Below are 12496 nucleotides of genomic sequence, written 5' to 3'. Positions count from 1 at the left end.
TTCGAGTGTTGATGTGAAAAAAATCCTTGGTAGGAAATAGATTCTATGCGGTGTGAATCTGGACGGGTTGGACTTCAATGTGGATATCAAATGAAAAGTAAAATAAAAAATGGAAACCTATTTTGTACAGTTTGTGCAATGTGTATCATTTGAAGGATAGAAACGTGAGTTTTCTTGAGCTTGAGGGTATATCAGAAACACCATAATTGGTGAGCTGTTCACACCTTCATCTAGTGGTGTGGCCTGTGGGTTTGAATCCCATTGTAAACCCCCTCTGTCCTCCCCCTCCCCCAAAAAGATAATTTTGAACTTCATATCTGGTTAAATAAGTTCACATAAATTAAATCGGAAGATGTAGTTAATTATGGATAGGGTTGTGGATAATAATGTTCCAAATTAGAGCAGGTCAAAAATCATACTGTAAAATCGAACTCAACTCCAATGTGATCCTCTTCTATATAAGAAGTATTTGCAATCTATTTCACTATATATACGTATCTATTAATTGATTTTATAGAGAAAAACATTTTGGTTAGTACTGTAGTAGTTTTCTAACAAAGTCATAAATTAATATATTGAACCAAAAGAAATTATAAACTTACAACAATTGAAAAAATTCATATAAACTACAAAACAAAAATAAATTATAGAGAGAATATACGAAGGTGTGTAACGACAAATGTACTCTAAGTTTAGGCTTTAAACATATGATATGAAATTATGATTTCAAATAAGCATTTGGACACGCGATGAGAGATCATTATTTCAAATCCCAAATTCTCTAAACAAAAATCAGGATTTATGAACTCAAATCATGATTTTATTTTTTCTTAAAATTTACGACTTGACTCGTAAATTTAAAATTTATATTTTGTAAAAAAAAATTATCAGTTTAAATTTTGCAAAAAAAGACTCATTGCTAGCGTGAAGAAATTTTTCGTACCATGTGAAAAAATTATATAGAAGAATAACTAGTTACTATTATTATTGACTAGTAATTTTATATAAACACTATATATCTTTAAAATCTTGTAATTGCAAATATTTATTTACGAGAGAAACATAAAAATATACTATTTATCAATATTCAATAAGATATCTTAGAATATTCTAATATTTTGTTTAATAAAATATAATTTATTGTTCAATAAGATTGTATAAGAATTAATTTTATTTAATTTTGATAATTTTCATATACAAACTTTAAAAAATTTAAATGACATATAAGTGGAAAAAAAATGCTAAAACCCTCATGTCTCTTCTCTCTTCCCTAAACCCTCTTTACATCTTGCAAACAAAACTACTATCAGTCCACCTTTCACCATTGTAAGAGCTCCAATGGCAGCCTTTGAACTACTCTACCAAGCTCGTCGTCACTGCTCATACATAACCCCATCTCACTTTTCTCCTCTTATTCGTTCTCATTTTCACAGATTACTCTCCTCATCCTCATCATCAGAAAACCCGAATCCGAATAACCCAAGTCCAATTCAACCCGTTTCCTACACCCCTAAGAACCCGCCGGAGAGTAGTACCCGACTCGAATCAAATAACCCAGATGGGGTTAAAGCGGATGGTGGGTTGTGGACCCGGGAGGATCTGCGGTACTTGAAGGATGCACCGAAAATAGCTCCGATTTCTTATCCGACAAGGGTGGCGCCGTTACCGGAGGATTTGCCGGAAGAGGAGAAAGTGAAAGTGGAAGGTATGGGTGATGAGGAGATGGAGAGAGAGAGGAGAAGAATCGAGGCGCAAAAACGGGCGGCAATGAGGAGAGTTATGAATGTTGAAGAGGAAATGGTTTCGTTTCCAACATTGATTAATGTGAAGAGTGATGAAAAGAAGAAAAAAGCTGTTTATGATCTTAAAGAGGCCATTCGGCTTGTAAAGGTCAGATTTTTTTGTTTCAATCAACTGTGTATTGTTTTGTTGGAGTTTCTGTTCTGTTATTAGCTGCTACTTTTTGTACTTCTGATACTTCTTTCGCTGGACTGCTTTGGACTGTTTTTCTTGAGCTGAGTGTCTATCTGAAACAACCTCTTGACCTACCTCTCTGAGGTAAGAGTTACTTCTGTGAGGTAGTAGTAGTAAGGTTTGAGTATACTCTACCTTCTACGGGCCTCACTTGGTGAGATTACACCGGTATATTGTTGTTGTTGGTGATATGAATTCTTTTTAGCATTTGTTGTTTCTTGTACAAAATTTTGACTCCTTGTAAAGTTAAAAGGCAGTAGTAATTGGATAATATATTGAAAAGAAGAAGAATAAAACAATAACAGGATGCCCATTATTAGTTTAAATGAAAAATAGAGGAGAAAACAATTAAAGGATTCCCATTAAAGAGGCCATTTGGCTTGTAAAGGTCAGATTTTTTTTGTTTCAATCAACTGTGTGTAGAGATCCCAAATTAGTTGAGGTCGTTTATATGAATTCTTTTTAGCATTTTTTGTTTCTTGTACGAAATTTTGACTTGTTATAAAGTTGTAAATAATAGTAATAATATAAGAAAACAATCACAGGATGTGTTTCTGCTGGATTTCTAAATGTAGTAAAGAATATCTGGAATATTATTATTTCATCGTCATACTTGCATGTCTGATAACTTTGTTTCAAGTGGACAGTGAAATTTCAAGGTTGCCCTAAAATAGGGAGTTGAGGAAAAGAATAAAAGTAAGAACTGAAGAAAAAACACTTCTAGCAGTTTACTTAGGTTTCATGTGGATAACCTTCTCATAAGTTACAGTGTATCCTTCAAGGTCAAAAAATATCATACTTAAATAACCTTGTTGTGATACTCACGATTTGCTTACATTACTAATTTGGAGTCGATATGGTATCCTAGTGAACATGGATGATAGGGTGCTCGCCATAGTTTATCATGTTTTGATGTAAAAATCTGTCTTTTTGTCTAGAGTCTGTAAATGTGGTTTTCTTCAACATATTGGTGAAGAATTAACTTTATAAAAAATATTATTGCATTGTTAAATTATTTGGAGCACCTTGTTGGTATGTCCCACATCCTCAATTGGATATCATTAAAAAACTATAGGAATGGTCCAATATATTCTCTAGGTTAAAGACTATTTGTTAATAATGAGAAATACTTGCATAACCTCCTTCCATAAGGAGCTGCTGTCACATGCTGAAGTAAAGTGCATCAAAGGATACTTTGGATACCTTTCTCAAAAAAAAGAGAGGATATTTTGGATAACTTCCATGTATCTCTAAATAAGTTAATGGTCAAGGTATTTCTAGATAATCTTTTTCGATAATAATCATGTCGGAGCCTGTTTGCAAGCACCTCAACTGTTCCACCATGTAGCTGCATCCTTTCACTAATACAAGTACCATATAACTCCATTCATCAAGGTACCTCATCAACATTTCAGCAGATAGAAAGGAATCATCTTGTTTTTTTGACAATGCTAGATTCAGACAGTTGTCTTCCATTAATTACTAGGCCACTCTCTAGGGTCGTATTTCTAGATAATTTTTTGTTTCTTTTTGTCTTTGCTTTCTTTTAGGATAGTGGTGGTGTCGGAACCTGCTAATCCGTCGTTACCTATTACTTTTCATTAGTATCGGGTAACTCTATCCACCAACACTTGGGGCCTTAGGCTAGTGGAAAAAATCCACGTGGTGTTGTCTCTTGGTTCCCAAGGTTGTCACTGCATCTCTTCAACTGTTAGGCTTCTTCCTTGAGGAGGCTCAAGTGTTTATAGATAATATCACAGTGAAAGATAGAGACAAGTTCAACTTTTCCATCAATTAGGGGTAGTCATATGCATGGCTCAAAAATTCAACTCTTATTTTTCCTCAAAATCTCATTATGTTTTTTTATTCATCTATTCAAGTTGAAAATAGTGATTATGGATCAAAGTCCATATTATGTAATCTGAGTGACGCTAAGCATAGCTTGCCTGAGATAGTTTGCTTGTCTGCTTTTTGCATGGTGCTTTGTCATTCTATCTATAGTATATAATCTAAGTGACTCTTAGCTGTAGCTTGCCATTAGTTGGTTTTCTTGTGTGCTTTGTCTTTCTATCTAGTCATGTTTTCTTCAGAGGTTACAGACTGAGTCATGATTCATTGTATTTTTAGTGATTATGCAGGCTAATGCCAAGAAGAGGTTTGATGAAACTCTGGAAGCTCATGTTGTTTTGACTCCTGATATGCGCCGAAGTGACCTGGTGCGTGCTTTCGTCCTCTTTCTAGCCCACATTAAGCTTACCATCCGAGCTTGTCGTCACTCGTCACGTGATACTTGAACAGAAAAACTTCTTGTTACCACTTCTATTGTTATTGGTTTATATGTCTAAAGCTTATTCATCAGATGGTGAATGGGTATTAAATAATTGCACTTAGAAAGAGCTCATAAATCATGAGAGCATAGAGGGCCTTAAACCTTTCAAACTTAAATCTCAATTCCTGAACATTTGGGAGCACTCTCCAGAATTTGCTCTGCATGCAGTCTCATAGATTTAGCAATTGACAGAAAATTCATTTATATTTAAAACCAAGCTCCAACATTCTATATCCTTATCACGGTTTGGTGTTACGGGTTTGCTGATTCCACATCCTTTTGTTGTTCGTGAGTGTATAGAGCAAATTTTATTGGTAGAATCATGCTCCTAGTGCCACCTAATTAAGAGTGAATTTTCCTTTTCTTTGCTGGAATATTGCCCGTGCAAGCCTCAAGAAATATAAATTCTCCTGCACAGGTGGTATAAGCAGAGTGAGATTACAATCACGTTTCATTACCAATTCTTCCGTTTTGATTGACCTCTTCTAGTGTAGCTAATTTGACCCTAGTCTAAAGCAATCTCGTTCGTTTGCTAGTGCTAGCTCATAGTTCTTTCTTTTGTACTGCAGAAGCTTGAAGGTACAGTGGCTGTTCCTCATGGGTTTGGAAAGGTATTAATGCATTCTTCATAAAGTTTAAGGTTAGATAATCATATGCTGTTATAGATATACTGTTTGACTAAATATTTTCCTTTCAGGTATATCGCATTGCTGTTTTTGCTGAAGGAGCTGCTGCTGATGATGCCCGAGAAGCAGGGGCTGATGTTGTTGGTGGTTTGGAGCTCGTAGAGAATATCAAGAGTGGTATGCCACTAAATTACTTATTTAAGTTTGCAATTATTTAGAACTGTCATGGTACTTCTTATGTCCACTTACATGCTGCTGTAAATGGTGCAAGTTATGAGGTCAATTTACTCCTTCCAGTCTGTAAACTCTCTAAGGTTTACATTCATAACCACTTCGGAGGCTTACATTCATAGCCTCCTTCCACATATGGAGTGAAGTGAAGCTGATAAATTTTCATCCAAGCTGACTTTTCTTATTCAGAAGCCAATGTTCTTTTTCAACTTAATTCTTAGGCTAGATGTTTGATTAGTCTTTTTAGTTGGGTCAACCATTCCTCTGTAATTACTGTTGAATCTTTCCTAGAATTTATCAGCTCCATAGATCTATGTTGATAGTTGTGATAGCTTTTTTTTGCCTTCCTAGGAGCTGATAATCTATTTGTAATGCTTGCATCTTCTTGATGCTTTTTGTTAATGATATCCTTCTTATTTCATCAAAAACTTAATTCTTAGAATTGCAAAAAGTTTACTTTTTTTTTTGGAGGTGGATGCATGGAGGAAACCGTGAAGAATGGAACAAACCGTGGATATTGAAAGACCTAGGTTCAAAGGCACACAAAAGTTGAAAATCTGATCACTTTTGATGTTAAATTCAAAAGTAATGGTGATAGATCTAATGGGAAGGGGAGTCTTCAATCTGTTGAATGAGGCTCAAATTAATATCATGGAATGTTAGGGGGTTAAATGAATTGTGAGCCAAAAAAAAGACCTTATACTTTACTTTCGCCCCAGAAGTATAACGTGCACTCGTGCAGTATACTTCCTATTATTATGGGCTTCTCGTAGAATGGTGGTGGAAGCACTGGTGAGTTGGTGAACTAGTGAGAGGAATATGTATGAAAGTCCCTCTTAGTATGCTCTGGATGATTGTAGGGAAAGATATAGTAAACATCTGTGAATCCATTGTTGAGTCAAATGCTCTTTGTTTCATATATATATATTTAGTGTAAAAAAATATCCCTCTTTGAAGATAGCAGGTTAGATTTACTTACAAATTAAGGGAAGATATTAGGTTAGATTTCTGGGAGGCTGGATGAATAGTCAAATACATTGTGTACTTCTCGTAAAGTTTACACTGTCTTGGCCTGGTAGCATTGGAAGAATTTTGACCTAATTTTTTTCAAAATCAGGGGCCAAAGATGGGACTAGCTTTAGGCAATTGCTGGAGGGAAAAACTTACTCCCTATGCTCACTTTTACTTGCCGACTTTGGTTTTTGCATTTCCCTTGAGAAACAATGATTAATATGAGTATTTTACCACAATACTCATATTAATTGATGTATAGTCTTTGGTATTGGGAAATAAGTAATTAATGTTGTCAGTAAAAGATAAAAATAATTGTCTTCTCTTTGATATGTTAAAAGTAACAAGTAAAAGTGAAAAACTATTTTTGAAATATTGGAAAAGGAAAAATGAACGGAGGGAGTAAATGGTCATTCAACTATAGCAAGTTCTTCACCAAAGTCACTTATGTTTATTTTGTATCAACAAAGTCATTCTAATTTTGCTAGTTTACAGGCCAAGGCATTATAGCTTAAACACTACTCCCTCTGTTCACTTTTACTTGTCCAGTATTTCAAAAATAGATTTTAAGTTGTCATTTTTAACATATCAAGAGAAGACTATTATTTTTTCCTGTTGTACCTCCACATAATTACTTATTCTCCAAGATCTAAGACTATACATCAATTAATATGAGTATTATGGTAAAATACTCATATTAATTATTGTTTCTTAAGGGGCGTGCAATGTCCAAAGTGGACAAGTAAAAGTGAATGTAGGGAGTAGAAGGATAATTACATAAACCTCCCCTCAAGTTTGACTTTATAACACTTACTTCCTTTATGGTTATGCTTGCTCTTATTATATTTTTAACCTAATTATTATTAAAAGAAAATTATAATAATTAGGTTTTAAAAAATAAATAAAAGGGCCAAGCAAAACCACAAAGAAGTGAGTGTTACAAAGCCAAACTTGAGGGACATTCATGTAATTTTCCCTTTAGTTTTGTTGGCTATTATGACTTTGTAGATAAACTAGCATAACGTGAGTGACTTTGTTGATACAAAGTAAACATAAGTGACTATAATAATTAGTTTTAAAAAATAAAATAAGATGGGCAAGCATGACCACAAGGAAGCAAGTGTTACAAAGTCAAACTTGAGGGGATGTTTATGTAATTATCCTTTACTGTTTTGGCTATAATGACTTTGTAGATAAATTAGCATAACTTGAGTGACTTTTTTGATACAAAATAAACGAAAGTGACTTAAGTGAATAATTTGTTATAGTTGAATGACCATTTAAGTTATTCCCTTGCAAATGCTGATTAAATCTGGTTTTAGAGGACTTCATTCCGAAATAAAAAGATCAGCAATTTCATCCACACATTTGGGGATGATGATGAGACCATTATTTTCTTTTGAACATGTATATTCTAACCCTTCAGGAAGATATGTTGTTGAGACCATTCTTTTCTTTTGAACATGTTTATTCTAACCCTTCAGGAAGATATGTTGTTTCAATGTTATTCCTTTGAGATTGATTTTTTCTATTGCCATTGATTATCATGTCCTTAACATTTTTAATGTGATTATACATGCAGGAAATGTGAAGATTGATTTTGACAAATGTTTTTCCACTCATGCAATGATGCCGAACTTGAGACAGGTTTCTTAAATTGACTATCCATACTTTTCATTGACATCTCTTCCGCGAGTACACCGTAAATTCAGGGGTCATTTGATTTGCCTCTAGCGTAAAGGTGGATTAGAAAGATTTTTTTGGTTTGGTTTTCCCACCCGGTGTCTGGTACCCGTATTGGATCCCCACTAGTCCTTTAAGATTTGAAACTTCTAAGTTATATATGAACTTGAAGAGATTAACATGGAAAAGAGTGCAATATAGCCCCCTTTAAGTGGTATAGTGCTGGCATTTGGCTCACAAAGTTATGTACATTTCTACCTTTCAATTCTAAAAAGAATATCAAGATATCTATTCTATTAAAGTTGATTAAAAAATAGGAGTGATTATGTGAGTTCTTATACTTTTCAGGACAAAAAGAGATGGGTTTTAATTAATAAAACAAAAGAGGGTAAGAAATAAATAAAAAGTTTCATGCGAACGTAGTAGTCAGTTTCAAGTGAAATTTAAATAAAATTTCTTACTTCATTAAATAAAGAAGTAGTCATTTTCATGGAAGTAGATATATATTTTAAAAGAGAATGAAAAACTGATGATATATCTGATATCAAATAAGACGGGTTCCTCTTTTTAAAAATTCTCTCAGGCACTATCCCCAGATTTTTCTCTCTCCTACTTAGGAGGGGAGAATATCCTTTCCGGCTTGCTGCCGGACACATCATTTCTTTGTTATGCTTTTGCTTCCTCTTTCCAAGCTAACACCTTCTGTGGAAGCAGAGCAAAGCGATGGAAGAAAGTGAAAATTAGAGGAAAAAGAGAGACTGTTTTTTCTCCTTGTAAAAAAAAAGAGTGACTAGTTTTTTTCTTCAAAAGTTTTTAAACAGACATATGAATAGAAGTTGATGAATTGGAGATTCGATGTTTGAAACTACAAAAACTAGTCACATGGGAAAGATTTCTGAAATAAAAGTAAAAGAACACTTGGGGGCAACAATTTATATGCTACGATTGTTATGTGGACAGACAAGGGTAATTAGGATGTCAGGTTGTATTTTAGTCTTCCTATATTTTGTATTTGGTCAAGAAATATGGTTTTGTATTTTTCCTATATAGGATTGACAGCTGTGATTAATGTTTACATCAAGAATAGTTTTTTCCTAGTGATTGACATTCTCTTTATCCTAGGATAATTTTAGTTATGAAGTGTTATTGAAGAAGGCTGTGTGGAAGTATTATGTAAAAATAATTATACGTGAATTGATCTTTTTAGTTAAATATGGAGGTGAAGGTGGCCGGGAAGGGATGGAGGGTTGAATTAGTTAGCATACCCTAGTATGCATTTATCTCAATAGAGGGTATGTATAGATAGTGAAGTCCATGACACATGGTACAAGGTTCATTTGCTAAGCAACAACCTAATTGTAACAAGGGAGGCTATTGCAGTCCTTTAATTTCAATTTTAATACCAGTATAGGTTGATGCTAATATGAGCCCTATCGGACGACTGGTAAAAGTTGAACGTATAAAGGCGGGGAGGGAAAACATAAGTGTGCTTTAGTGCTTCTCCGTGACTAACATCACATGATTTTGCAGATTGCGAAGTACTTGAGGCAATTGATGCCAGATACTAAGGTAAGTAATCTGCATCTTTCGGCTCTTAATTTAGGCTGTTCTTTAGGAATTAGTTCTTATTTCCTCATAATGCATGCAGAAAGGTACTGTTACCAAAGATATAACAAAAGCAGTGAAAGAAGCTAAGCGAGGTGTACCTTTCAAAAAAGATAAAACTGCAATTGTGCATGTAGGAATTGGGAAGGTACACTTGCGTCTCTCTTCATGCAGAGATTCTTAAGCTTCATTGGATATAAACTACTGGAATGCACCTATTGACATTTTCTTCCTGAAAACACTGTTCTGCAGGTAAGTTTTCAAGAAGAGGCATTGTGTGAAAACATTGGTGCATTTGTACATGAACTTTTGCGTCAGAAGCCTGCTGGTCTAAAAAAGAGTAAGCAACTCTTAATTATATCCTTATTGATTTGTTTGGAATGTCAGCAACAAATCCTGCTTACTTCCTCTTCTCCCCCGTTTAGGATTCATGTAGTTGTCAGAAAAGTATGCAAAACTATATTTTTCCAAGACTTTGTGGTTGTCCAAAAGTCTTTTTTACCCTGTATGTGGAAAAGTACACATTATTATACACGAGTGTCATCTAACTTTGTGGCAGCAACTTTTTTGTCATCTACACTTGTCGGTAACAATTTTCTTTCTGTGATACAGGCTCAAAATATGCTGGTTATGTGAATACAGTCCATCTCTGCAGTACGGTGAGCTCCCTGACTTACGTTCTTCGTAAATCTGATGCCTCACAGGAATATTTCCAAGTACATTTATAAACTAAAAATAGAAATGTGAGATAACGGACCATAACCTTTCAAATGTTGCCTCTTGGTAGACCCTTTGTCGCTCTCCCGTTTGAGGGATTCCCTACGTAGACTATACTTAAATATCTTGGTGTTAGTGTTCAAGCTGCTTATGCCTACATTACTTGCGTAAAGTATGGCTTACGAAGGTCCCTCATTAAATACCTAAAAAAAACTTTTATCAAAAAAATACCTCAAAATTTATGGTCATGTAGTACTACAGCTTGGTTTAAGATGTAGGAATTTTCAATGCTTAATTTTAGGTAGTATGATCTGCTTCATAGTTCCATCGACATATCTTTATGGGTACGTAACCATCGAATTGGCTAGTTTGCAGTTTATTCGCCATTTGAAACTACATAATCATCAGAACCGACTGCAGCTTCATTTACTCTTTTACCTATCTAGGCTTCTGTTGCTGGCTGTAACCGTGGTAGGTGGGGGAATCATAAAAGAGACATGTGGTATTCTCTTGTTCTTGCTTGTAGTTGAGTGATTTTTCCTCATATGCTTTGACAATGATCTGCTGTTCCCAAAACCTCATAGCTACATTCCATGTTTGGATGAGACTAGAAGTGTAATGCAGATCTGTCCTTGACATTTGATTATTTGGATTGATGGTGGACAAGGCATGTAATGATCTTTCAGTGGCCTGAATTTCATTATTACCTTGAGCCGGAGGGATGCAAAGATCTTTCATTTTGGGTGCATCAGAGCTCAAAAATCTCGTCCTAGCTCTACATTGCACTTGTTCTTTCTCGAGACCTAGTAGTAGAGAATTGAATTTTTTTCTCAAAAAAATAATTTGAATCTTAGAATCTCTTGTTCAACATTCTTGAGCTGAGAGTCTATCGGAAACAACCTCTCTACCTCTGAGGTAGGGATAAGGTCTGCATAATCTCTACCCTCCCTAGACCCCAAAGTGGGGGACTACATTGTGTATATGTTGTTGTAATCTCTTGTTCTCCATTTTGGTACCCATATGCCATTTTCATATCTGGGGGATGCATTGCAATGTTGATATGCTTGAATATGTTCGTCCTTTTGGTACCTGGTGTTCTTTCGTGTTCAAGATTCTAATTGCATGATGATTCTTGAAATTTGCAGATGGGTCCATCATTTCCTGTTACAATACAGTCGTTATCGATTGCAGCAGACCGCCATGCAAGGAAGTATGTTCAATGATAGTATCTGAGTAGAAGATCAAATAAATTGACTTGATACCCTCTCTTAATAGATCCAATTTTAACTTGGTACTTTGTTGTACTCATTTGTTTAAATTTCTTGATTTTCCCACATTAGAAAAGGGTGTTTCCTAGTTTTTTTTGTTTCTTCCCCTTTATTGTAATGATCTTTCCCCTGGCCTGCTTGAAACCCCTTTTAACACAAAATCACTACTGTTGCTTCACATTTTTATTGTTCGGTCATCATATGTCATATATATTATTATTATAAGTATAAGTGGGAAGTTTCAAAGTAAAAAGTTGAATTACTATTTTGCCCTTCTTCTAAATTAAAATTTAATTCATTATTTAATTAAATACAAATATTTGAATTACCATTTTGCCCCTCTACTAAATTAAAATTTGATCAAATATAAATATTTTAATTATATAATGGTAGAATTTGAAGTTCTTAAGCCCTTTAATAATTAAATTATCATTTTCTTGATAAATGAGTACATTCATATTGCTTTAAATTGTAATCACAAGTCTCATAATGGAAGAATTTGAAAAGTTATGATATGGAAAGTCATTCATCACTTTAATGTAGAAATCAATTTCAGAATTAAAATTTGAATTTAAAGGGTCATTTCTTAATGCTATTTAAGAACCAACTTACAGAAATGGAAGCCCACAATAGAAAATCAAATTATGAAAATTGCATAATTCAACATGAGAAGATAAGAGAGTTAGAAGTTGCAAGTGTGGATAATCAAAAAAATGTTGAAAATTGGTAATCGAAAAAATAGCAGCGAAAAAAAAGAGAGTAAATTTAATACATGTGTAGTATTAAACAGTGAACAGTTTTATGTTGATATATTGTCTCTAACAATAACAAAGTTTTCTTTTCAGAGCATGATGACTTTCTTTGCAATATCTTCAACTTTTCGTTCTTGCTTTCTTTCTCCAATTATAGAATTTTTCTTTCATGAAGCATTCAAAATTGTATGGGTGTTGGACTTGAAGCATAGATATCAATTTAAGGTATATGTAGAAATTTTCTAATTATGCATTTAAATGAGAAACATTAATCATTTTTGTTATTGGGATAAGGGTCTA

General features: G+C 34.1%; 1 protein-coding gene across 1 annotated transcript; it reads left to right on the top strand.

Moving 5' to 3' along the window:
• The first annotated feature begins 1229 nt into the window (after positions 1-1229).
• LOC125867987 (uncharacterized) lies at positions 1230-11706 on the top strand. The gene is made up of 10 exons (XM_049548583.1): positions 1230-1890; positions 4113-4190; positions 4873-4914; positions 5001-5106; positions 7754-7818; positions 9385-9423; positions 9503-9607; positions 9712-9799; positions 10072-10118; positions 11322-11706. The coding sequence occupies exons 1-10, from the start codon at positions 1339-1341 to the stop codon at positions 11397-11399; spliced, it is 1200 nt and encodes a 399-aa protein (XP_049404540.1). The 5' UTR covers positions 1230-1338; the 3' UTR covers positions 11400-11706.
• Positions 11707-12496: the final 790 nt, after the last annotated feature.

Source organism: Solanum stenotomum, chromosome 6 (assembly GCF_019186545.1).
Source record: "Solanum stenotomum isolate F172 chromosome 6, ASM1918654v1, whole genome shotgun sequence".
NCBI lineage: Eukaryota > Viridiplantae > Streptophyta > Magnoliopsida > Solanales > Solanaceae > Solanum > Solanum stenotomum.
This window is presented reverse-complemented; position numbering and strand designations above follow the sequence as displayed.